The sequence below is a fragment of the Kogia breviceps genome, chromosome 12 (genome assembly GCF_026419965.1).
Source record: "Kogia breviceps isolate mKogBre1 chromosome 12, mKogBre1 haplotype 1, whole genome shotgun sequence".
Classification (NCBI taxonomy): domain Eukaryota; kingdom Metazoa; phylum Chordata; class Mammalia; order Artiodactyla; family Physeteridae; genus Kogia; species Kogia breviceps.
Window position 1 is genome coordinate 1,594,552 of NC_081321.1, and position 27,386 is coordinate 1,621,937.

General features: G+C 49.4%; 1 protein-coding gene across 10 annotated transcripts in view; it reads right to left on the reverse strand.

Annotated features, from left to right (window-relative positions):
- Positions 1 to 24,789: 24,789 nt before the first annotated feature.
- WNT5B (Wnt family member 5B) overlaps positions 24,790 to 27,386 on the reverse strand; it is a 90,684-nt gene continuing 88,087 nt past the window's right edge. For 7 of the 10 annotated variants that reach the window (XM_067008471.1, XM_059081376.2, XM_067008472.1 and 4 more), the window contains one exon: positions 24,793 to 26,241. In XM_067008471.1, the coding sequence (XP_066864572.1) occupies positions 25,783 to 26,241 (459 nt within the window). In that variant the 3' untranslated portion in view covers positions 24,793 to 25,782. Of the gene's footprint in view, positions 26,242 to 27,386 lie in introns of all 10 variants that reach the window. The other 3 variants (XM_059081371.2, XM_067008469.1, XM_067008474.1) reach the window with 3 other exon arrangements.

Sequence of the window (27,386 nt, forward strand, 5' to 3'; positions counted from 1 at the left end):
GCTCCACGGCAAGAGAAGCCACCGCAATGAGAAGCCAGCACACCGCAATGAAGAGTAGCCCCCGCTCACCGCAGCAACTAGAGAAAGCCTGTGTGTAGCAACAAAGACCCGATGCAGCCAAAAATAAACAAAATAAATAAATTTTTTTAAAAAGAAATGAGGGACAAAATGACCTCCATGCCTGGGAGCCCCACAAGGTCCTTCTCGGTTTCAAGAGTAATTTGATAAGAATTCTCTCATCAGCATATGGGAATGAACCCAGAGCCCTGGGGCTTGCAATTCCGTAAAGTGACAATTTGCAGAAATAAGTTCCAAGAACTGGCATTTACTATGGAGGGAACAGGACTGACCCGGAATTGAGTTCTGATGCATGTGACCAGAGAGTCACTGAGGAGGGGGCTATGGGTTGGGGTGGTTTTCAGAGCTTGTTTTACTGGCACTTTGTTCTGTCCTGTTGCTTTAGGTTAGAAGTAAAAGCAAACCGGGAGGAGAAGGGGGCTCTGGGAAAGATGTGATTCCTGCAGAACAAGGGCCCAGACAGTCCCGTCCAGAGTCTCCCCCCTCCCCTCCAACTTTCTGTCTGATGGTTTCATCAGCCCTGCCGGGCGTGCTCTCACTGGCCGAGTCAGAGCAGAACAGAAGAGGAAAGGGAGAAAGAAAGTTGAAGGACGTCCTCACTCCCTGTTAATACGTCCTCACTCCCTGTTAATACAATCGCTGTTTCTTCTTCCCAAGAAAATGAGGAAAAGAGGCGGTGCTTTTCAAACTTTTGTGTACAAAATCAGCACCTGGAGGGCGTGTTAAGAATGTCATTCCCAGGAGGGATACATGAGGAGTTTGGGATTAACAGATACACACACTACTATATATAAAATAGGTGATCAACAAGGACCTGCTGTAGAGCACAGGGAACTGTACTCAGTATGCTGTAATAACCCATATGGGAAAAGAATCTGAAAAAGAATGGAAGTTTTAAAATATATATGTATAACTGATTCACTTTGCTGTACACCTGAAAGTAACACATTGTAAATCAACTGTACTCCAATATAAAATAAAAATTTAATTTAAAAAATTTAAGAAAATCACAAGAATACCAGGTGAAAATGGCTTACATACCTCTAGAAACTATAAAAGCAAAATTATATGACCATTGCCAATTTCTTAAATGTACGCAGTCTTTTTTAAAAAATTTATTTATTGTATTTATTTATTTTTGGCTTCATAGCAGTGCACAGGCTTCTCACTGCGGTGGCCGCAGAGCATGAGCTCCAGGCGTGCAGGCTTCAGTGGTTGTGGCACACAGTCTCAGTACTTGTGGCTCGCGGGCTCTAGGGCGCAGGCTAAGTAGTTGTGGAGCAAAGGCTTAGTCGCTCCATGGCGTGTGGGATCTTCCCAGACCAGGGCTCGAACCCGTGTCCCCTGCACTGGCAGGCAGATTCTTAGCCACTGCACCATCAGGGAAGCCCAATGTACCTAGTCTTAACAACAACAACAAAAAATAGAAAGTGAAATAAAAAAGCAAAGTTTGGGGGGGTTTTTTTCCAGGCATAGGTTTATTTTATTTCGTCAGGGGTCAACAAACTTTCTCTAAAGGGCCAAGGAATAAATAGGTCTTGTTGACTACAGAGTTTCAATCCTAGCTATTTAACTACTATTATAGTGAAAAAGTGACCATAAACAATATGAAAACAAATGAGCATGATTATGTGCCACTAAAATTTTACTTATAAACACTGGGGAAAAAAAAAAAAGGATGTCAATTCCCAAACACTGTCCCCAGAGATTCTGATTCATTAACCCTGTTAGGCCTCAGAAATCAGATTTTGTTTGTTTGTTTACATTTATTTATTTTTTGCTGCATTGGGTCTTCGTTGCTGCGTGCAGGCTTTATCTAGTTGTGGTGAGCGGGGGCTACTCTTCATTGCGCTGCGCGGGCTTCTCACTGCAGTGACTTCTCTTGTTGCAGAGCACAGGCTCTAGGTACGTGGGCTTCAGTAGTTGTGGCACGCGGGCTCGGTAGTTGTGGCTCGCGGGCTCTAGAGCGCAGGCTCCGTAGTTGTGACGCACAGGCTTAGTTGCTCCGCAGCATGTAGGATCTTCCTGGACCAGGTCTCGAACCCGTGTCCCCTGCATTGGCAGGCAGTTTCCCAACCACTGTGCCACCAAGGAAGTTCCAGATTTAAAAAAAAAATTTTTTTTTTTTGCCTCACTGCGTGGCATGCGGGATCTTAATTCCCTCACCAGGGATCGAACCTGGGCCCCCTACAGTGGAAGCGCGGAGCCCTAACCACTTGACTGCTGGGGAAGTCCCAGAAATCCGTTTTTTACCAGTCGTATTCTAGCGACTCTGATACCATGGGCTTCGTGCAGGCTCGGCTTCCTGGCTGTCCCTCCTGCACACTGGCACAGGGCCCTGTACTCAAAAGGACACACCCATGGTTTCGTGTTCTCTTGTCCCTGTCCTGAAATTCGGAACAAGAGGCACTGGACTTCCATTTGATGCTGGGTCTTGCAAATCACATAGCTGGCGCTCCCTGTCCCCATGGACCACATTTTGAAAAACACAGCAAAATGGGGGTTAGATCTTAGCCTTCAATCTTCCACTCCTGAATATATTCAGGCATTTATCTATAGATCTATTGGACTTTAGGTGTGATGGACAGCCAGCAACTGAATAAAATCACTCTGCACAATTTCTACTTGACACTCTAGGATCAGGGTTTCCCTGAGTGTTTGTTTCCAAAGGGAGAGCTCAGGGAGAGATGCAGCCATTGCTAGAGGGGTTGTGGCCAGGATTGGGAATTACTTGTGCAAGGAAGGGATAAAGAAAAAAAGTAGAGGCCTCAAAAATGATACCTGGGGAAAATATTGCTCTCAGGCATTTGGGGGAAGGCCAATTCGGCCCAACAGAGGTAAATAGATAACCCTGAAATTCAACTCTCTTTTTTTTGGCCGCACCGTGTGGCATGTGAGACCTTAGTTCCCCGACCAGGGATGGAACCCGTGCCCCCTGCAGTGGAAGTGCGAGTCTTAGCTGCTGGACCACCAGGGAAGTCCCTGAAATTGAACTCTCTGAAGAAAACTTTGGTCACTGAGAGCTGGACAAAGTTAAAGACCTTTGGAACAAGTTCTAATCTAATCTAGTTGGATGAACCCGTTTAGCAGTTGACGTCAGCGGCTGGAGGTGTGGGCTTAAAGAAAATGTTAGATTGTCACAGTATTTTGTGGGAGGACGGGAAGAGAGGAGCTTCAGGACAGCTCATCAAAAGTTCACGTTTCCCCAACCGTCGTTTATCACTGGTGGAGCATCAACAATGCTCATTCCACGGGCTGAGAAACCAGAACCGTGGCAAATCAATCACTTCCGTCCCAGACTGAAAAATAGAATCAGTATACATTTTAGTTAAGTCTAAAAACCAAACTGCTTCTTCCACTTTAATTGCCGTCATAATTGAACATACTCATCTCCGCAGGCAAGTCAGATTGCCCAGGCTTCAGAGTCTGGCTGGCGTCAGGGGAAAAGCTGTGTTAGCTTTATCCGGCAGAGTCAGCTGGTTATTCAGCATTTCTTGTGGCTGTTCCTTCTCATTCAACTCAAGTGGCTTCAGGAAGGTATCAGTCATCATGATTTTCACCACCATTATCATCAGTGACACGTCTATGTAATAATTATGGTAACAATTTACCCAGTGCTGAGCATTGTCTGAGTTATGTATGTACTCATGTAATCCTCAGCACAACCTCATGACACAGTACTATTGTTCTCTCCATTTTACAGATGGAGAAATTGAGGCACAGAGGGTTTCGGTGACTTGTTTAAGGTCACACAGCCATTAAATAGCAGAGCCAGGGTTCAGACGCAGGGGCTATGACTATATTACCCAAGCACTTAACCAGCAGACTATGTAGCAAAGGGCACACTGTGCCGGGAGCTTTTAATGAAGCAAGGTACACAGAGTTGCTCTTAACATTTTTGGCGTTACAGACTCCCTTGAGAATCCATAACCCACAGAAAACTAAATATATACACACATATTTACAAACTGCCAGAGGACTGTCCCTGCTCCTCCAAGACCTCACGTTGAACTTTATGACTCAATCCCGGGTTAAGAAAGCCTGCTCCAGGCACTAGTTGCTTAAAAGTGTAAAATGGTTACCGCTACCAAAAGACAAAAGGATTGTTTAAAAGCTAATGGCTCTGTGAAGGGTAGACTCAGAGCAACAGTCAGACTGTAAGCCTTACACTTGCACCACATCACCAAGTCAAAGAACTGGCTCTTTTTTTTTTTTTTTTAATATTTGCCATTTAGGTTTTTGTTTTGGCTGCGTTGGGTCTTCGTTGCTGCACGCGGGCTTCCTCTAGTCGCGGCAAGTGGGGGCTACTCTTCGTTGCGGTGCGCAGGCTTCTCATTGTGGTGGCTCCTCTTGTTGCAGAGCATGGGCTCTAGGCGCACAGGCTTCAGTAGTTGCGGCTCGAGGGCTCAGTAGTTGTGGCACGCAGGCTCAGTAGTTGCGGCGCACGGGCTTAGTTGCTTTGTGGCATGTGGGATCTTCCCGGACCAGGGATAGAACCCCTGTCCCCTGCATTGGCAGGCGGATTCTTAACCACTGCCCCACCAGGGAAGTCCCAGAACTGGCTAATTTTAAATAACAAACTTTAAAGCTTTTCATCAACTGCCAAAGTATTTCAAGATGGAAGAGCAAATCACTGTAATTTTCAGCATAGAATACGGTGCTTGCCCTGCACTGAGTCCTTAGTAAATCTGGATAGGGAGAAGGAAAGCAGACAAAGAAGACACAGCGATCTCAATACTTGTTAATGGTGAACGCAATGTGATCTAAAAAGTATCATTCAGCTTGTCTTATTTTTTTTTCTTTTTCTTTTTCTTAATTCCACTTATTTTTAATGGCATTCACTCGTTCATTCACTTGTGCAACTAGATTTGTTGAGTATTTCCTATGGAACAACAATGCTAGGGCATCAAGTGTGTGCATTTAAACGTTACTGTGGGGAATCCCTGGCGGCCCAGTGGTTAGGGCTCGGTGCTCTCACTGCCGAGGGCCCGGGTTTGATACCTGGTCGAGGAACTAAGATCCCACATTCCACCCGGCACAGCCAAAAAAATTAAAATAAAATAAAATAAAAAGTTACTGTGGAACAAACACACCAAAAACGTGAAATAGGAGGAATGACAGTTGTCGTGTAATAAACAAAACCAGCTACCAGCGAAGCACAGACCAGAGTATGAGGAGGTTAAAGCAAAATCTATAAGGATGTTGCAGGTTTGGTGAGGAAAAGGCAGGTAGCGTTTGCCTTACTTCCCTGATGACTCCTGCTCCCCACGCCCACATCATGTTCACGCATTCTCAGACCGAGTTATTCGAGTTCTTTTCCAACAAACTTCTTATCTTCCTAGTCCTACTGTTTTTCAGTTCACTCTTCAATTGAATAAGCAATGTGGCATCTCTAACCGGCTGGTGTTCCTTTAAATTTAGCCCCTTAAGAAAAAAGCTATAACCCAATCCACAACAATTTGGGAAAGGGAAACTCACACACAGGCCACGGATGAAAATAACCTGAGGACACGCCAGGGTAATGTCGCAAGCAAGTGCAAGCCCAGCTGGGTTACCACCATGCCGACTGGGCAGATAACCCAGGAGGGACCGGTGATTCTAGAAAACCTGGAGATGGAAAGTCCAGAGCAATGGTTTTAGAAGATCTTGTTAACCACAGAAGCAGACAACAGGGAATCCCCCTAGAACTGTGCTGATGCTAAGGACAGCTGTTTGTACTCTGTAGAGCTCTGGATCTCTCTGCTATACTCTACTTTCCCTATGGGAACAGATGTATATGTATAACTGATTCGCTTTGTTGTAAAGCAGAAACTAACACACCATTGTAAAGCAATTATACTCTAATAAAGATGTTAAAAAAAAGAAACAAAAAACAAAATAAACCCCCCAAACTATTCCCCAAACCATGCGGACACGTGCTTTTCAAGCCTGCGTGCCGTCACAGGAGAATTCTGAAATATACAATTTTAAAACATACAGTGAAAAGATATTTATATAGTGAATGCATAAATCTAGATACACATTCACCGTATACTGTCTTTTATATTGATGATGGCTATATATAAAAAAGTGGAACTAGGGCTTCCCTGATGGCGCAGTGGTTGAGAGTCCGCCTGCCAATGCAGGGGACACGGGTTCGTGCCCCGGTCCGGGAAGATCCCACGTGCCGCGGAGCGGCTGGGCCCGTGAGCCGTGGCCGCTGAGGCTGCGCGTCCGGAGCCTGCGCTCCGCAACGGGAGAGGCCACAACAGTGAGAGGCCCGCGTACCACAAAAAAAAAAAAAAAAAAAGTGGAACTAAAGCACCTCACAAACGAGCATGCAAGATAGGGTGGTGTGTACAGACGTAAAGGGTGCTAAGGTGCTTGTATTTTTCAGGAGGAGGGGAGGGTTGCTGTGTGACAGGCTGATGAGCAGACAGTCCGTAAACAGCACGTCTAAGAGTTCCTAATGCCCCTCCACTGGGAAGCAACTTAGCTCTAGAGAATGCGGTCATATGCCCACACGGGCATCTTCTCTTGGCCCCAATTTGGTTAATAACTACAACTATGCTTTGGTCATTTCGGCAGCTCTGAGCCTTTATCAGACCTCACCCCTGTTAAGGGGCACCTTCTTCTAGGGCTCCTGCAATAAGTTGCTAACTGGTCTCCCTGCCACCAATCTCACCACCATCCAAACCATTCTATAAACTGCTGCCCAGATTACCTTCCGAACGAATTAAAAAGAAATTAAGTACTAATAAATGCTACAGCATGGATGCACCTTGAAAACATTACACTGGGTGAAAGAAGCCGGTCATAAAAGGCCGCATATGCTATAATTCCATTTATATGAAACGTCCAGAATAGGTGAGTCCATAGAGCCAGAAAGTATCATAGATTAGTGGATGCCAGGGTCTGGGGTAAGAGAACAGAGAGTGACTGCTGGCCGGTGTCAGGTTCCTTTTTGGGGTGATGAACGTGTTCTGTAATTAGCTGCTGAAGATGGTTGGACAACCTTGTGGACAGACTAAGAGCCGCTGAACTGTACACCTTAAAATGGTGAATTATGTGGCGTGTACATTATATCTCAATGAAAAACAGAAACAGCAACAACAAAAAGCCCTGTGATATCTCTTACCATGTCAAAGCAGGAAGGGGTCTTAAATATCATATGATCCAACTTGACCGTCTTAAAGAGAAGGAAATTGAGGCCCAGAGGAGGGAAGTAACTTGCAAAAGGTGACAGAGCTAGACCACTGCTGGGTGAGCTCGGGGAGGGGGGAAAGGACCTCTGCTGCCAGTACGGCGCCTTTTCTTTTTTTCTCAATTCTTTAACATGTATGAACATTTTAAATCGTGTACAAAAATAGAGCAAATGGTATAAGCTCCCTGTATCCATACCCAGCTTTAATAATTACCAGTATACAACCAACTTGATTTCATCTATGCCCTCACCCACTTCCTCCCCTCCCAGATTATCTTGAAGTGTATCTCAGACATCAAATTATTCATACCAAATACTAAATATTATTCATACTAAAGACTGTAGTATGTGCATGTTTTTACCTATATGATCTATTTCTCACACACATCTATGCGAATATACACAAAACTAAATAAATAAATGACCCCTCCAAGAAAAAAATAGAAAGATAGAAAGAATCGTGACCAGAGAAACAGGTAAAACTTTATTTTTATTTATTTATTTATTTTTGGTTGGTTGGTTGTTCTTTTGGCCACGTGGCAGCTTGTGGGATCTTAGTGCCCCAACCAGGGGTTCTACCCGGGCCCTTGGCAGTGAGAGTGTGAAGCCCTAACCACTAGACCATCAGGGAATTCCCAGAAATAGGTAAAACTTTAAATAAATCTAAATATGCATAAACCACAGCAAGATCTTTTTTGACCCACCTCCTAGAGTAATGGAAATAGAAACAAAAATAAACAAATGGGACCTAATTAAACTTAAAAGCTTTTGCACAGCTAAGGGAACCATAAACAAGAGGAAAAGACAACCTTCACAATGGGAGAAAATATTTGCAAATGGAGCAACAACGGACAAAGGATTAATCTCCAAAATATACAAGCAGCACATGGAGCTCAATATCAAAAAACCAAACAACCCAATTAAAAAATGGACAGAAGACCTAAATAGACATTTCACCAAAGAAGACATACAGATGGCCAAGAGGCACATGAAAAGATGCTCAACATCACTAATTATTAGAGAAATGCAAATCAAAACTACAATGAGGGACTTCCCTGGTGGCGCAGTGGTTAAGAATCCTCCTGCCAATGCAGAGCACACGGGTTCGAGCCCTGGTCTGGGAAGATCCCACATGCCACGGAGCAACTAAACCCGTGCGCCACAACTATTGAACCTGTTCTCTAAAGCCCGTGCTCTGCAGCAAAAGCCACTGCAATGAGTAGCCCATGCACTGCAACGAAGAGTAGCCCCCGCTCTCCTCAGCTAGAGAAAGCCCACGCACAGCAACAAAGACCCAATGCAGTCAAAAATAAATAACAATAAAATAAATTTAAAAACAAACAAAACTACAATGAGGTATCACCTCACACCAGTCAGAATGGCCATCATCAAAAAATCTACAAACAGGGCTTCCCTGGTGGCGCAGTGGTTGAGAATCCGCCTGCCGATGCAGGAGACACGGGTTCGAGCCCTGGTCGGGGAAGATCCCACATGCCGCGGAGCAACTAAGCCCGTGAGCCATGGCCGCTAGGCCTGCGCGTCCGGAGCCTGTGCTCCGCAACGGGAGAGGCCACAACAGTGAGAGGCCCACATACCGCAAAAAAAAAAAAAAAAATCTACAAACAATAAATGCTGGAGACGGTGTGGAGAAAAGGGAACACTTCTGCACTGTTGGTGGGAATGTAAATTGATACAGCCACTATGGAGAACAATATGGAGGTTCCTTAAAAAACTAAAAATAGAATTACCATATGATCCAGCAATCCCACTACTGGGCATATACCCTGAGAAAACCATAATTTAAAAGGACACGTGTACCACAATGTTCACTGCAGCACTATTTACAATAGCCGGGACATAGAAACAACGTAAATGTCCAACGATAGATGAATGGATAAAGAAGAGGTGGTACATGTATACAATGGAATATTACTCCATCATAAAAAGGAACAAAATTGGGTCATTTGTAGAGATGTGGGTGGACCTAGAGTGTGTCATACAGAGTGAAGTTAGCCAGAAAGGGAAAAAGAAATATCGTACATTAATGCACATATGTGGAATCTAGAAAAATGGTACAGATGAACCTATTTGTAGGGCAGGAATAGAGATATAGATGTAGAAAACGGACATGTGGACACAGGGCGGGGGGAAGGGGAGGGTGGGACGAATTGGGAGATTAGGATTGACATAAATACACCACCATGTGTAAAACACATAGCTAGTGGGCACCTGCTGTACAGCACAGGGAGCTCAGCTCGGTGCTCTGTGGGGACCTAGATGGGGGTGGGATGGGGGGGAGGTCCAAGGGGGAGGGGATATGTGTATACGTAGAGCTGATTCACTTTGTCGTGCAGCAGAAACTAACACAACATCGTAAAGCAACTATACTCCAGTCAAAATTAAAAAAAAAAAAAAAAAAAAACAGGGCTGGAAACAACCAGACGGTGCACCGGTGGAGGAATGGATATATGAATGCGTGTGTGCATACGTTGCAATACTACGTATCATTAAAAAGGATAAACTGCATCCATGCAGAACAACAGCGTGCACAGATCTCAAAAACACAGGGGGCTAACACCGAGTTGCAAAGCAACATGAAGTGTAAAATGGCATTGATTTGAGTGAAAAAGAAAAACATACCAGCTTGTAGAATGGCGAGAGAAAGGGGAGAGGACTGAGAGCCCTGGTTAAGGGGATTTTTAGCGACATTCACAATGTTTTATTTCCTTGGAGGAAAAAAAGCTGATGGGCACATAGCAAGAGTTGCGAGACTAGCGGTGGTGATTATGTTGTTTGTGTCTTATATGTTATTATCTGTGCTTCAATCATGAAAATATCTTGTAAATTTCTGAAGATTTTAGACCTATATATATTTTAAGAAGAATTATGGAGTCTGAAGAGCAATCTAAAATTTTGGCCTGATATCATCTGTATTGTGTAAATAATCCCGCTAAGACGTGGGTTTTATTGGGGCTGCACACCAGCTCCACGGAGGGAGACCCACCATGTTTGCTCTGCAGTCTCCCATCTCTAGATTCTGACAGATGGACGCACGTATTCAGCTTTTCTGTCCTCACGAATTTAACTCCAGCATGGAATTCAGGGTAAGTTAGAAAGGAGCATTCTGTTTGAAGTAACATCAAAGATAATGTCATGAATTAAGGAGAAATGTTTCTCTTGCATGCATTTTTTGATATTTACCATGTTAACAGTGTCACAGTAGGAGTGGCTTCTGTTTGAGAGATGCAGCTTTGTGGGTGAGGGCGCAGCCAGATACCGAGCGGACCTTTCACCAGGCACCACGTGTAGTGGCCATCGTGGACTCATGACTCAGAACGCTGTACCCCGGTGGCGTACATCAGGTAACACGCCAGCTTCATATGGAAAGAAAAAAATACAACCCTGCCAAAGTGAGAAAACTAAATGAGTAGTCTTTTCAAGTGAGATGTAAATTTTGTCATCTCTTCAGGGAAACGTAGCAGGGGAGGGATAAATTAGGAGTTTGGGATTAACATACACACGCTACTATAAATAAAAGAGATAAACAGCAACTGTATAGCACAGGGAACTCTACTCAGTATTCGGTAATAACCTATATGGGAAAGGAATCTGAAAAAGAGTGGATACATGTATGTGTCTAACTGCCTCACTTTGCTGGACACCTGAAACGAGCACAACATTTTAAATCAACTCGACTCGAATATAAAATAAAAATTAAATTTAACATATAAAAAATAAATTATGTCATCTCTTCAATTAATGGAAGTCCAAACCTTTAGTGATTTTAAAATTTTATGCTCAGAATATATATGTGAATCAATGAATAAATCTTTGGGATTTCCTCCATTGACTAATTTTTTGTTTTGTTTTGGCCGCACTTGCAGGATCTTAGTTCCCTGACCAAGGATTAGAACCCGTGCCCCGTGCAATGGAAGCACAGAGTCTGAACACTGGACCGCCAGGGAATTTCCTCCATTGACTAGTCTCGTAAGATGTGTACTGCTGATGTGAGGAGGGAGGGTGAAAACAGGAGAGTGAATGGGGGAGAGGGTACCAGCCTGCGGGGCAGTGCAGACAGCTGCCCTCAGTGACACGAGGGCAGACAGTCAGAGCCGAAAGCCAGTGAAGAGAAGGTGATGACACAGCACCTCCAAGGTGAAGACCCCTCTGCCTCCAAGCAAGGGCCCGTCAAGGGCCCGGCACCCCTTCTCTCTTGTTTAACTCTTGCTCCCGGGAGCTGGTTCTCCTCTGCCCTCAGATTCTCCGCCCTCGGAAAGGGCTGTGATGTTAGCACCTGCCTGTCCACGTTCTTCCAGAAAGAGGGTCAGATTGGAGTGTGGGAGATGTGGAAGAGGCCAGATGTCCCTTCCAGCCTGAGCTCTGGAGATGATGTGAGACTGAAGAATGAGCCCTGCTTTTTCTGACACCAGAAAAAACAAGCTGTGTGGAGGGGTTCTTTGGTCTGGGAAAGGGCAGTATCCCAACGAAAGCTTGGGATGTTTCTGACAAATTATTAGAGATCATTTGATACAAGACCCAAAAACGTGTCGAGGATTGAAATTATTAGTATTGTCTATTTTCCCCAGCTTCTATGTGGTAGCCAAATAAACTGCAACTGAAGGAAGGAAAAGGTCTTGGAGGAGGAGGACCAGCCAGATTAGAACTAGTTTAACTGTTTTCCAAGCAGTATCAGGCGTTTCCACTTCTCCCTGCTCTGCGTCTGATGGCAGAGACGTTTCCATGTCACCAGGCCTGTGCTGATCCCCTGGCACCCGGTGGGAGGCCCAGGGTCCAGAGGACGGGCCTCAGCGGGCACCCCCAGGGGCCCTCTCATTGGTGGAGGCGCTGTGGGGTGACAAGCCACAGCCACCTGGGCTCCTGCTCAGACGGTTATTTCAAAAGCGAAAACAGAGCAAAATGTTCTGGTGAACCCTGAGGCCATCAGGTTGGGCCATCGCTGCAGCAAGTTACAAAACCAGGGCTGGGCTGGCGTCAGGCATCAGGCGACCGACCCGTGGTATCTCTTCCAGAAACCAGACTCCCTCTGCCCCAGTTCTCCTCCACGTCCAAAGATCAGGACTCGCCCTAAAGCCCGAAGCTGCAGATACGCTTGCGCACACAGACTCTGACACCGTCTTTGGTAATGAAGCCAGCTGGGCACTGGTGGAAAGGTCACGGAACAGTGGGACGGGACGCCAGCCACCTGCTGCGGAGTGAGGGCAGCTTTGTGTGGATGCGTGGGGGGGGGGGAAGGGCTCTCAGCTGCAGCTCTGCTCTCTGGGCCCAGAAAACAGGTGGGCTGTTGGGATGTTTCCACCCCGTGGGAGGGGGTCTGAGGAAGACTCAGTGCCTTTGGCACTTGAGTGCTGTTGGCCGTTTTCAGTTTGGTTTTGTTGTTTTGTTTATTTTACATGTACGTGTTACGTTACTTATGTGTCATAGTAACACACATTTGTGTGTGTGTATACGTATATATATATGTGTGTACACGTATATATATATGTGTGTACATGAACGTCAAAGTTGTATTTCACACTGTTGTCAGGAAATTTGTAGGAAAAAAAATATAAGCTGCTTTGGTCAAAGATCGTGAGGCGGTACAAGACTGGTTACACCCCGCACCTTTGAAAGTCCATCAGCTGGATGGGCAGCTTTTTTAAAAACTGTGCTCAAATAAGACAACATTTACCATTTTAACTATTTTGTAAGTGCACAACCCAGAGGCGTCAAGAACATTCACGGGGTTGTGCAACCGTCCCCATCATCCGCCTCCAGACCTGTTTCATCTTCTCCAGCTGAACTCTGTCCGCGTTCAGCACCGACTTCCCCTCGGTCTCCCCCAGCCCCGGGCACCCACCGCCCTACTTCCCGTCTCTGTGACTCTCCTTTGGGGACCCTGCAGAAGTGGACTCACCCGCATCCGTCCTGCTGTGACTGACTTCCTTCCCTCAGCACAACAGCTTCAAGGTTCCTCCATGTTCGTTGTTAGATTTTGCAGTTTGTTTTCCATCGACTGGACGGCCTGTTTTTGTTTTCTTGCCGAGGACTCTGACGTTGAGAACAGGACGACCGTCTGAATGCTTGCCTGGCCAAGGGGCTTCTCTCTGACCACACTGAAATATATTTACCTTTGCCACAGTGGACATTTTTCAGTGTTTTTTTCCTGCCCATCCACTATATAACTGGCATGTTAATAGCTGCTCATGGGAATTCCCTGGCGGTCCAGTGCTTCCACTGAAGGGGTCATGGGTTTGATCCCTGGTCAGGGAACTAGGATCCAACGCACCAAATGGTGCGGCCAACATATAAAAGAAAAAAAAAGGTTTTGAATTAAAAAAAACGAAAAACCCAGCTGCTCACCACTCTCAGTATGGCCCGCACTGCAAGGGTGAGATTGGAGGGCATGCAATCCCTGCCTGATCGGGCAAAGTCTCCGAGAACCCACAGAAGTCCATTCTTTCTCCAGGAACGTGAGGCCTCTTGATCTAGAGGGCAGGCCTGTGCTCACTGCCTCTCCAAGTAAAACAGGCTCTTAAAACATGCTTTTTGTTTGCTTGTTCTTTATTTTTTTAATTATTATTATTTTTTACATAAATTTATTTACTTATTTATTTTTGGCTGCATTGGGTCTTCATTGCTGCGCGTGGGCTTTCTCTAGTTGCGTCGAGCGGGGGCTACTCTTTGTTGCGGTGCGTGGGCTTCTCATTGCAGTGGCTTCTTGTGTTGCAGAGCAGGGGCTCTAGGAGCGCGGGCTCAGTAGCTGTGGCACGCGGGCTCTAGGTGTGTGGGCTTCAGTAGTTGTGGCACATGGGCTCAGTAATCGTAGCTTGCAGGCTGTAGAGCACAAGCTCAGTAGTTGCGGCACATGGCCTCAGTAGTTGTGGCACGTGGCTTCAGTAGGTGTGGCTCGCGGGCTCTAGAGCGCAGGCTCAGTAGTTGTGGCACACGGGCTTAGTTGCTCCACGGCATGCGGGATCTTCCCGGACCAGGGCTCGAACCTGTGTCCCTTGCATTGGCAGGCAGATTCTTAACCACTGCAACACCAGGGAAGCCCTGCTTGCTCTTTATAATTACTATTTTTAAGCAGTATGTTCAAATGGTTAAATATATACACAGTAAGAACGTGCAGCGAAAATTCATCTCCCACCCTGACCCCGCTTCCTGGTTCCCTCTCCAGCTGCCCAGAGATGGTTCATGAGGAGAAAGCACATGGGTGCTTTTTTACACAAAAGATTTCATCTCATGCTTGCTGATCTGGATGGTGCTTTTTGAAAAAATACAGAGAAGTCAGAGTGTAATAGGAGAAGTTCCCACCACCCAGAGAGGATAAAAACTAATCTTTGCTCTTTCTTTATTTCCCTTACAAAAAAGAAGTAAAATGTTACAGATAAAGTTGAAACATTCTATGACATTCACAGACAATCTTATTCCCTTCCTTCTCTCTCCAGAGCTGAGCACAGCACCGTCACTAATTTGTGATTCCTTTCAGTAATTTTGGATATTTTCACATGCATACATATATATATGTCTGTGAACAGCACGTAGTATTGAAAGGGAGCAGGACCCTGTGGTCCTTGTCCCCCATGTCCTGAGCTTGCCTTCTGTCTGTGGAAAAACTTTAGCCAAAGAATAAGTTCAACTGGAGACGTGAGAAAATGCAGAAACAAAGGAAAACAGTCAAGAGACCAAATAATAATAGTTTAGTCATTAAGCAAAGTCAAGGACCTTTAGTTCCTCCTCAAGGGCTATAGATGATAATCTGAGCCATATCCTGTGAGCTGTCTTATAGATACTGATACCCCCGCCAGGTGGAAGAAGTGAACTACATGATGACTAGACTGTAGCCATGACATAAGCTGCCACAATTCCAAGAACTGGCCTCAAAGAAATGGAACAAACCGACCCTGGAACTGAAGATTAATTGTTCCTAAAACAGTCAAGATGCTGCTGCTCAGACCACCAATGACCAACTTCAAGATGACTGTCAGAGGGCTTCCCTGGTGGCGCAGTGGTTGAGAATCCACCAGCCAATGCAGGGGACACGGGTTCGTGCCCTGGTGTGGGAAGATCCCATATGCCGCGGAGCAACTAAGCCCGTGTGCCACAACTACTGAGCCTGCGCTCTAGAGCCCACGAGCTACACCTACTGAGCCCACGTGCTGCAACTACTGAAGCCAACACGCCTAGAGCCCGTGCTCCACAGCGAGAGAAGCCACTGCAATGAGAAGCCCATGCACTGCAACGAAGAGTAGCCCCCGCTCGCCACAACTAGAGAAAGCCCGCACGCAGCAACCAAGACCCAACGCAGCCAAAAATAAATAAAAATAAAAATTGAAAAATTTATTTAAAAAAAATAAAGAAAGTCTCTATAAGGTGATGGATTTTTCTTTCTGGCTTGCAGGATCTTTGCTCCATGACCAGGGATTGAACCCCGGCCGCAGCAGTGAGAGCGTGGAGTGCTAACCACTGTATTGCCAGGGAAGGCCCTATAGGTGATGGATTTGACTAAACTCATCACGGTCATCATCTCACAACATGTGTAAGTCAGGTCATCGCGCTGTTCCCCTAAAACTTAGCGCTGCGTGTGTCAATTACTTCAAAAAAAAAACTGAAAGAAAAAAATAAAGCACTTCTCTACATGCAAAGCAAAAAAAAAAAAAAAAAAAAAAAACCAAAATGAAAACCTCAGTGTTCTGATTTCCAAACGATTTCCCTCCCCCTGATTTTTGGGTTTTTTAATAAATTTATTTATTTATTTATTTTGGCTATGTTGGGTCTTCGTTGCTGAGCACTGGCCTTCTCTAGTTGAGGCGAGCGGGGGCTACTCCTCATTGCGGTGGCTTCTCTTGCTGCAGAGCACAGGCTCTAGGAGCACGGGCTTCAGTAGTTGTGGCACACGGGCTCAGTAGTTGTGGCTCGCGGGCTCTAGAGCGCAGGCTCAGTAGTTATGGCGCACGGGCTTAGTTGCTCCACGGCATGTGGGATCTTCCCGGACCAGGGCTCGAACCCGTGTCCCCTGCATTGGCTGGTGGATCCTTAACCACCGTGCCACCAGGGAAGTCCGGAGTGAAGTCTTTTCTTAACATTTCTGACCTGGATGATTTCTGAAGGTGTGGACTGTGACCTTAGCAGAGGACACAGTTACCCAATATTCTTCAGCTCAGGGAGAAGGGCAGGTGGTACGTGAGCAGGACACGTCACTGCCACGTGCACAGGGTGTGTTCCTCTGGGCAGGTTCCCACCAGGTCAGCCCTGTGTGCTCACGTTCGGAGCACACACTGGGACACAGCCGGCTTTGTGGGGGTGACACCCCGCCCACCTCCCTCTCCCGAGAGAGAGCTGTGACTACCCAGCTGGGAGTCACCAGAACAGAATGTCCCCGTCTTATGAATGGGCATTGTTCTCAGAAAGAGAGCCCATAGGTCCATTGTTCAGAATTGGGAGGCATTTCCCCAGATAAACAAGGGTATGTGTAAACTTTACTATTCAGGACAGGCCCAAAGAACTGCTTGCTCCCTGAAATCAAGGCCGGGCCGATGGTAGTTGAATCCCTGCCCGGAGTAGAGACGTGCTGCTCAGAAGATGCCTTCCGACTTGTACCCTCTGTGACGGGGGAACGGGGCCTCCCCAGTTCTTGGCCCTCGATGTGGCTGCCATGGCCTGGGGTGCAGGCTGGCAAGAAGAAAGAGCTGGACCCTGCAGAGGGCGGAGGAAAGCCCTGGCTCCTTGTCCACATCTTCTGGAGGCCCAGGTGTGGGCCTGCTTCCCTTCTGTTTCTGGTCAAGGTTTCTCTGTCCTTTTGAAGTTCCCTAAGGTCTGGAAACAATGGTAAACAGACTTGAAAAATGGCTTCCTCTGGAGGAGCACATCTTCTCAGGAAAGACCAAGGTTGACCTAGGGAAGAACGGTGGATTTCCAGGTATACGAAAGGCCAAACAAATCCAGGTTAGATTCCTTGCCTTTGTGGTTGGCTTTGATCAAGGGATGATTCTGAAGATCTTATGTGTCATAATCACGTGCTTTTTAAAAAATCATGTTTCCTTTGATCTTTCTTGCCTTGATACAAGTTCGATGTACCAATATCTCAATCTTTAAAAAGACTTTACGTTTTACAAAAGGCTTTCACATCCTTTACCTTGTTTGAGGGAAAGATATTATTATCCCTGTTTTACTGCTAAGGAAACCGCCTGAGATCCCTTAGCTGGGGAGCCGAGCTCTCTGCACCAATTCCAAGCCCTTGCTGATGTTAATTCCCAAAGGGAGACGGGACCCGCAGTCCTGTAGCTGAAATGAGTCTCCAGGGAATATCTGGTTTTCTCCGTGTCTCCAGACTCTTCCAAATTACCCCAAACATCTAAATATCCCTTATTTTCTTCAACTTCTCTAGGGAATGAAATCTATAACTCTCGCCTACCTGTCCTGGTGACAAATAGCCTCTCTCTGATGAGAAAGATATCCTTTATTTCCACCTTGGTTCTTTTTGTTACCAAACAATCTGTTTGGCTGAGAGAGCGTTGTTGTTGTTTTTTTCTACTTCGTTGGGAAGATAGAGTAAAGGGGGCTCAGAGAACAAGCCTGGGATTACCGGGTCCGTCCACAGCAGACCTGAAATGACAGCTAACGCGAGAGTGTGATCGGGTACACGGTCCAAAGCGCGCGCCCACCTTCTGTTGCAGCCGAGCCTTACCGAGCCCCTGAGGGGCAGGCGGCCCTGGATCAGCCAAAGCCTCGCAGCCTGGTGCTGCGTCCGGGGTTCTTGCACGAGCCGACGGCAGAGCCAGACCAGAATTCTGGTCTCTGACTCTGGAATCAGTAGCAAGTGTCTATGCCCGTCACAAAGTCATCTGACTTGATAGCTTAACAAAGTTCTTATCTGGGTGAGCCCTCAGTTCGTGCCCAAGTCCAAAGTCAGGACTCTGGAGGCCGCTCCGGTGCATGCCGTGTCCTGTGCGTCTCTCCAGAGCCAGAGAAGACGGACCGAGACACAGCCAAGCTCAGGGCTCAGGTCTGCCTCCAACAGACGCTCTCCTCATCTGGTCAGACAATGTGGTCCAGGACCACAGCAGAGATTAGAAACGCGTCCAGGAAGTTACGTCCACACATCTTATTATGGAGGAGAGTTTGGGGACAGACTCTACTGACGTTAGACTTTTGGGGGGACGCTACTTCAGGACGGCCTACCGTCCCCTAGTCCAGGGTCAACCTCGAGGAGGTAGACACTGGCCTCTAGCATCCTGATGCCCTGCGCGTGCTACCTCCAAACCAGCTCTTCTGCAAACAGCCGTCTCACTCGCGTGCGAGGCTTGCTTGGTCAGACCTGACAACCTGTCAGCAAGTCTCAAACTAGCCGCAGAGCAGAATCGCCCAAGGCATCTTCTGAAAACACAGATTCCCAGACCCGACCCCGGATTCACTCAGTCGGCATCTCCGGGTCTGGGTCCTGGAAGTCTGAATTCTTATATTTTATTTTATATTATTATTTTTTCAGCCACACCAGGTGGCGTGCGGGATCCTAGTTCCCCTTGCAGGCATCGAACCCGGGCCCCCTGCGCTGGGAGCACGGAGTCTTAACCACTGGACCGCCAGGGAAGTCCCACCCATTCTTAAATCTCCCCAGATTTTAACAGCCAGACGGAGGGCAAGCTCGGGCCCTGCAGTTATCCAAGCTCCACTCAACATCCAGTTCGAGCTTCCTCTCCTGGGATCCATGGACAGCCTCTTGCTTGCTCCTGGGCTCCCCTCTCTCCAAACAGATAGAGGATGGGGGCCCAGAAGTGCAGGCGAGGCTCTGAGTCTGCAGCAGGAGCTGCCCTTCCTGCTCTTACCCCCGTGGTGGACACAGCCTGGGAAGCGCTCGCACTTGGACACCCTCCACCCCACCCCCGTGCCGCAGCCCCTCGGTCCAGCGCTGCGGGCGATTCCCAAGGCGTCCTCGTCCTACTTGGCCGCTGGCACATCTGAGCCCAAGAGTGGTCTGAGCAGGTGGGGGGAGGGCTCTCCGGGGCTGAAAATATGCACGAATTCGGAAGCATTTTAGGGTGTCTCCTTCTCTGTGGTAGAAGGTACTTAGCTGTGGTGGAGAGGCGGGTCCTGGCGTGGAGGCTGGAGGAGCAGCTTAGAAGAGGCATCTCCAGAGCTCAGCTCACGGCCTGCTCTGCTGACGTCACACATTCCGGGCCCTTCTGAATTTTGAAAAGGACCATTACTCCAAACTTTAGCCTCGGCCGACCCGGGAAAGGCAATGGGGTTTGTGTAAATCCAGGGAAGCGCCGGCGGAGACCGCCTGTCCTCCATCTCTGCTGGGGGCCTCGGCCCCCCCCCCCCCCACGAGGGCCGCATGTCCCCGCCTCCCTGGGTAGATGCGCTCTGGCCCTGGGGCTGAAGTCCAAGCCCACGTTTGACTTGAGGACCCGGGTGACGTGTGTCCCCGTCCCCCCCACTCCGCCCCCCTCCAGCCGATTCCACTCTTGTCCTCTGCGCTCAGATCTACACCCTTCGCACGGTCACCCCCACGGCTCAGGCCCCTCCCACCAAGAGGCCATCTTACAGCTCCTGCCGGGGGCCTCCTCCAAGGGCCGCTGTCTCGCCTCGTCTAACGGCTGAAGTCCTTCTGCTGTGTTAGTTACATCACCGGAACAAATCAAAAATTTCAGAGAATCAAACCCAAAAAACCCAGAAACGAAACAACAACAACTGTCTTGTGTAAAACGAACCCACTGTGAGGCAGCTCTGTAATTCACAGGTAAGGCGGGCTACCTAGTCAGTTCCGCTGCCCCGGGCACACAGCCAGCGCCAAGCTCAGCACCCACCATCCGTCTTTGCTTCAACATGTCTTTCAACACCCTCTCTTCCCTTTGTGCAGATTCTCTGTGTCCTCAGCTCTGCACACTTTGTCCTCTTCCCTTAGATTCAGGATGTGGCCAAGTTCCCTCGGCTATGTGCCTTTACCAGAAGAAATTTCCCTACTCACCCTTCTCATTCAAAATTCATGGTAGCGGGACCTCCCTGGTGGTCCAGTGGGTAAGACTCTGTGCTCCCAATGCAGGGGGTCCAGGTTCGATCTCTGGTCGGGGAACTAGATCCTGCATGCATGCTGCAACTAAGAGTCCACACGCCGAAACTATGAGCCCTCGTGCCACAACTAAGACCCAGCGCGGTCAAAATAAAAATAAATAAATAAAATATCCATATATATTAAAAAATTCATGGCGGCAAGATGGGGAAGATTATTGTACACGCCTGAGGCTCAGAAGGAAACGGGCACCTCTTACTTCAGGGGTGACGACATCCTGTGATCACCCAGAAATCCACTGAGGACCCGGAGGGCCTCTGGGGTTGTTTGGCATCAGTTGGCAGCTGTGTGAGCCAGAGGATGTTACTTGACCTCTCTGAGTCATACTCTTCCCATCTGTAACGTGTGGATAATAACACCTTGCAGAGGTACTGAGAGAATTATACGTAATATATGCAGAGCAGCTGGTACAGTCAGCCAGCCCTCTGAATGGTAGCTATAGTTTACTCCCCACCTCTGCAACGATGACCTTCAAGGAAGCAGGTATTCGGCTGCCTGGAAACTACTTAGGGGCAGGGGATCAGCCGTGGCTGACACATGCCACTTCTCAGCCCCAGCTCCGCTGCCGTCATGGATGTCTCGGTGGCCCATCCCAGCCGGACTAGGCACTCCCCTCATCTTCCTTGCACACTCAATCTTTAAAAAATTAGTAAACTATGGGAATTCCCTGGTGGTCCAGTGGTTAGGACTCTGAGTTCTCACTGCCGAGGGCCCGGGGTTCGATCCCTGGTTGGGGAACTAAGATCCCACAGGCCATGCGGTGTGGCCAAAAAAAAAAAAATTAGGAAAATCACACTGACCTAATTCTTCCCAAATTCGTCCAAACGAAACATCTAAAACTCAGCCGTGCTGCTGTCCAGAGTCTGTTTCTGGCATCAACGCGCAAAGATCCCGCGCTCAGCTTTTGAGATAAGGTGCGAGCCACAGGCGCTGGGCTGGAGCTGGGGAAACAGCGACACCGTGTGGCCAGGCGGAAGGGGAGCCCAGCGCAGAGTGGGCGCCGGGGACCTGGCCCCGGCTCAGGGGGAGGAGAGGCCCCGACGGTCGACAGTCGGGCAATAGAAAGAGGAGGGCACACAGCACCTTACACGTGCGCGAGTGGACCCGCTTCCTACTCGATGCTCCTCCCGTCCCCAGCCTGAGACTAGAAGGCAGGGCAGTGCACGCTCTCAGATCAGAAGAGACAAAAGCAGGCTGCCCGCAGGGCATTTGTAAAGTTTCCAGTGTTTGCTGCCTTTGCTCCCGGGAGCCGCCGGGGGAGCTTTACAGAAACATCGGGCCATCTTCGTCGTCCCTCTCAGATATTCCTTTTTGGTGAGGACTCGGACCTTGCAGAACTGAGGAAAGTGTGAAGGAAGCAGTTGGTGCTGTAGAGTTATTACTGTCAAAGGGAAGTATCTTTATTTTTTGTTCTTTGTTTAATTTCTTTTTCTTTCTTTCTTTTTTTTTTTTTTTTTTGGCGAAACGCGGGCCTCTCACCGTTGTGGCCTCTCCCGTTGCGGAGCACAGGCTCCGGACGCGCAGGCTCAGCGGCCACGGCTCACGGGCCCAGCCGCTCCGCGGCACGTGGGATCTTCCCGGACCGGGGCACGAACCCGTGTCCCCTGCATCGGCAGGCGGACTCACAACCACTGCGCCACCAGGGAAGCCCTAATTTCTTTTTCTTTAAAAAATTGTTTTGTCTTCTTTTTCAAAGGGAAGTATCTGGGTTTTTTCCAACTAAATGGGGGAGTGTTTTGTGATTTTCTAAAATGAATTTAAATTTATTTATTTATTTTTGGCTGTGTTGGGTCTTGTTTCTGTGCGAGGGCTTTCTCCAGTTGCGGCAAGCAGGGGCCACTCTTCATCGCGGTGCCTGGGCCTCTCACTATCACGGCCTCTCTTGTTGCAGAGCACAGGCTCCAGACGTGCAGGCTCAGTAGCTGTGGCTCACGGGCCCAGTTGCTCCGCAGCATGTGGGATCTTCCCAGACCAGGGCTCGAACCTGGGCCCCGTACTTTGGGAGAGCAGAGTCTTACCCACTGTGCCACCAGGGAAGTCCCTAAAGAGTACAACTTTCTATAGTGTCTTTTCTTTTACATCTTGGAGCAGCTGCTGCAGCCCCTTCTGATGGTTTGCTGACAGGGCCCACACTCGGGCCAGCTCTCTCTGTACTGCAGTTTCCTACCTGCTTTGGCCGTGGCAGCTTTAAGGCTATTCCCAGTTATCCTGGGGAGCAGTAGAAATACACGTAAGTGACAAGTTAAATTTGCAGATCATTTAAAAACCTAATTTCAGGGCTTCCCTGGTGGCGCAGTGGTTGAGAGTCCGCCTGCCGATGCAGGGGACACGGGTTCGTGCCCCGGTCCGGGAAGATCCCACGTGCCGTGGAGCGGCTGGGCCCGTGAGCCGTGGCCGCTGAGCCTGCGCGTCCGGAGCCTGTGCTCCGCAATGGGAGAGGCCACAACAGTGAGAGGCCCACCTACCGCAAAAAAAAAAAGAAAAAAAAAAAAAAAAAGAGCACCAGGTTGGGAGTTAGGGCCCAGCTGCCTGTCTCCCTGTGGGTCCTGGGCTCTCAATGCCTGTAGGTCCAGTAGAGTCTCTGGACCACCAGCGCAGGGTTCCCTCAGGTCCTTGATGAGGGGGTGGACAGCGGTCCTAGCTCCACCCCAGACCAAGTGAATAAAAATTTCTGGCGTTGCAGGTCTAGGACTCTGCATTTTCACAGCACACAAAGGTTTAGGACCTGCTCATGATTTGGAGGTCCTTATCTGGACACACAGGAGCTGGGGGTCTGACTGTCACACTCTCTGCTCAAACGGTCTACGGTTCTGAGCAGCTTTTTTTTTTTTTTTGCTTCGCTGCACAAGCTTGTGGGATCTTAGTTCCCCGACCAGGGATCCCCTGGCCCCTGGCAGTGGAAGTACGGGGTCCTAACCACTGGACCGCCGGGGAGGTTCCCAGAAGCTCAGTTTTCTAGGGCGGCCTCCACATTCTCCACCCACTTCCCACTGCCTCACCGGCCACGCCACAGGCAGTTGCCAATTCACCAGGATCCCACAAGCGTGCGACAATAACTCTAACTTCATCCCAACCCGTTTTGAAAATTAATCCCGAGACCTGGCTGTCGGCGGCTGCAACAATCACACAGCTGTTTGAACATACAAGCTGCTCCCCAGCTGGAAGGAAAATATTGACTACTCACCCGTTCCCCGGCCAGGACTCTGCAGGAACAAGCATCTCCCTTTGTGAACACGGGGCCGCTTTGGGGGATTGTGGGCAAGTCACTCCCATCTAACTTTCTGAAGTGTCTGAGGATGAACTGGGTCTCAGCTCTTAAACACTGAGCATCTGATACAAGGTAACTCTCGGGGTCTGTGGACCAGTGAGGTAGCCTAGGGAAATGAAGCCAGCCAGTGTTTCAAAACCCTGACCGTCACGGTTGATTTGGGTGACTGGTGGGTTTATTTGGTTAAATGCCAGCGATTGAAGCCAAGAACATGCTTTTGATCTTTTGTAGGCCAGTTGGTTTAAACACTTTCTCTCATGGACCATTCCTCTTTGAAAATGTCGACCAATCTGAGTAACCGTGAGAGGAACAGCTACAGGGAACACAGCCCTACGTCGGACGTTCCTCGGTGTCGGGTCGGGTCAGGAGGGTCTTCTTTAGGTACTAAAGACACAGCAGGATATGGGACCGTGGATACCCTCAGGCAGAATGTCTTTTACACTGTTCTGAAGCAGCATTTGCTCGTTATAACCAAGTTAATTCCGTAATCCCATCACTTACCCAGAAACAAACTTTTTTTTTTTTTGCGGTACGCGGGCCTCTCACCGCTGTGGCCTCTCCCGTTGCAGAGCACAGGCTCCGGACGCGCAGGCTCAGCGGCCACGGCTCACGGGCCCAGCCGCTCCGCGGCACGTGGGATCCTCCCGGACCGGGGCACGAACCCGCGTCCCCTGCATCGGCAGGCGGACCCCCAGCCACTGCGCCACCAGGGAGGCCCAACAAACTTTTCTAACATAAAAATTGGTGTCTTTTGTGGCTTCTGGCTCGCTGGACAGCCTGTCTCAGTGTCTCTCCCAGAAACTCCTGCCTTTTCTAGGGTGCCTGAGCTCTGCCTTATTCTCTCCTGTCCCAGATACTCCAAAACTGAAGTTCTGGCCCCCAAACCGGACATGGCAACACGGAGAAGCCAGCAGAGGGCATCCCCAACGCCTGTGGTCACCAAGAGCCCAGGAAGACTGGTAGGAGGGAAAATGGGGAAGATATGAGGTTCAACCCTAACTCTCTGAACTCTGTTCAGAGCAGCGACATTAACGGCCATCTTTTAACTCCGTGTTGCCCCTGGGGAGAAGGCGCGCACGCACGCGTCACCTTACGAACTCTCGCGATGCCCCCGTCCCTGTGACGCCAGACTAGGGCTCTGAAACGTCTCCGTTCTCCTGCCCTCTTGCGTGCGCGCACCGTGTAGCAGGGTTCCAAGGATCAGATCGAAAATAAAAGGACCCGTGAAACATAACCGTGTGTCCAAGTAAGGAAAGAGAAACGTCAGTGGAGGGTGTTTAATGTCAGAGGGAAACTACATCCGGGGCACAGGTGAAGAGCCTGCAACAGGCCGGCCGAGCATGGCCGCGCCTGGCCCGGCTTCCCGCAACGAGGGTGGGGGGTGGCGGGGGGGGCAGCAGAAGCCTCAGAGCGTCTGCTCCCTGCGGGGGAGCCGGCGCCATCCGCCCTCGCCAGCCAGCAGCTGGCTTTCTGCAGCTCAGGCACAGAGAGTCCATGTCTTTCCTGACGCATCAAGTCAAACGACCCCTCCCTCCTGGTGCAGGAGCCAGTGAATCGCGGAGGAAAAGTAATTCTCGCTGGAAAGGCAGGCCCCGGGGTCTGGGGAGGAGCTGTCCCCCTGTGGTCCCCAGAGACGGCGTGGGGCCCGTCCTCTTTCCTGTAACTGTGGATTCTGCAAGTACGCACACGGACGAAAGTGCAAGGAGGCACTGGACCTCTCATGGAACCAGTCGGTGTTCTGGACGAGACCCAGAAGATGCCAGGCGTGAGGCTGGATTCCCGCCACTCCACGGGGCCACCTGGCCCAGAGGCCAGGGTCGCAGGGCAGTCACCCACCCAGCAAAGACTCCAGACTTGATCAAGTTCCCCTTCCAAGCACCACCTCTGTCCTCAAGGCCGCGGTGGGTAGACAGGGAACATTCCCAAGTCCCTACCTCTTGAGAGTCCCCCACCAGGGGCGGGGACAGAGCCCCTTTCCCACCCACTGGGAGCAGAGAACCAGGAAAACCCAATCCTCCAAGATTTCCAGCGTCTCTTAAATAGGCTTTTCCTTTCCGTTTTCTTCCTTCAATTATTTGCCATCCATCCTTTTCTTTATACAAATATAAAATAGATTTATATAGATTTATATCCTATAGACTCTGTGCGGGAGCGCGGAGGGACACCGGAGAGCGGCCCTGGCTACTTGCAGACGAACTGGTCCACGACCTGCGTGCACTTCTTGCAGCGGACGAAGCAGCACCAGTGGAACTTGCAGTGGCAGCGCTCGGTCTGCACGCTCTTGAACTGGTCGTAGCCGCGGCCGCAGCACATGAGCGCGCAGCCGTCCAGGCCCTCGGACGTCTTGTTGCACAGGCGGCCCTGCGTGCCCAGCGAGCCCGTGCTCTGGTCGCGCAGGCAGTAGTCCGGGCTGGGGTCCACGTAGACCAGGTCCTCGGGGGTGGGCTGCTTGAAGCGGCTGTTGACCAGCTCCAGCCTGCCCCGGCGGGTGATGCGCATGGCAGCCGCGCTATCGTACTTCTCCTTCAGCTGGTCCCCCACCTTGCGGAACTCCGCCAGCTGCAGCCAGCAGGTCTTGAGGCTGCAGGACCCCGAGACGCCGTGGCATTTGCAGGCCACGTCAGCCGTCTTATACACAGCCTGCGGGGAGAGGGGGAGGAGACAGAAGGGGATGAGAAGGCGTATCCCTGACGGAAGATGCCCGGAGGCTGGCTCGGGCGAGTGCAGGAGAGGGCAGGCCGGCAGGGTGCGGTGCATGTCAGGGTGCGTGTGCGGAGGGCCGGGTTTCCAACCGTGTCCAAAGGTCTTTCCAGGTTGAAAGTGGATGAAAGGAACAGCACGTAGAAAACTTCTGGGGAGGTGACGGCCATGTCCGAGTCACTACCAGGACGGCACACTTGCCCTTTTTGTTACCCATTTATTATCACTTGAAATTTGTCACAAGAAATGTGTCACCGTTACCAGCAGGAAAAGAAAAAAAAAAAAAAAAGGCTATTGCTCTCTTGATCAAAGTCAGCTCAAACAAATAAAAACCAACAACATGAGTCTAGCTTTTACATGATATGGAGCCCAGTCCAGAAAAAAGAATCAGCCGTCCCGGGAGCCTATAACAGAGGCCGCTGGCACGGCCCTGGCTAGCCGAAAGCTACCCCGAATCCTGCCAAGCCCCCAGAGAATGAAACGGTCCCTTCTTCTGTGTTAACAGTTGGTCCCTAGCTCTACAGAGTCATCGGAGCTTCACCATAAACCACAGCACATTTGTGCCGCGACGCCCCCTGGGAGTGGCTGTGACGCAGGGGAGAGGACAGCAGACCGGTGGCTCCACCTTAGGGCGGGTGTCTTGGAAAACAAATCCACCCAGAAGCCACTGAACCACAAAAGTGGGAGGGGACCTGAACGTGGGCTACCCCAAATCCAAATGGAAAAGCAAGAGCAGACCAGAAAGCTGCTTACAAAGTGCCTTTCAGCAAAAGCATACGGAGGCATTGTGTCAACTAGCCCTGGCAGCCGGCCCAGAAGTGCAGATGGCAGGATAAAGATGCAGGTCCGCCGCCCAACATTTTCTTCTGCCACGGCTATTGTCACCGACGCAGGCAGGACTCATTTGTCAAGGGTTTCTCTCGGCTTTCTTTTCAAGAGTCCCCAGATTGTGTCTTTATGCAGCACTGCGGCCAGGACCACTGCAGGTGCAAGAGAGAGCTTCAGCCGCATCAGCTCATATTACCACTGTCCAAACTCTTCCTGATTCTTTTCTGGTACAGAACTATTCCCACTATTTTCGGGTG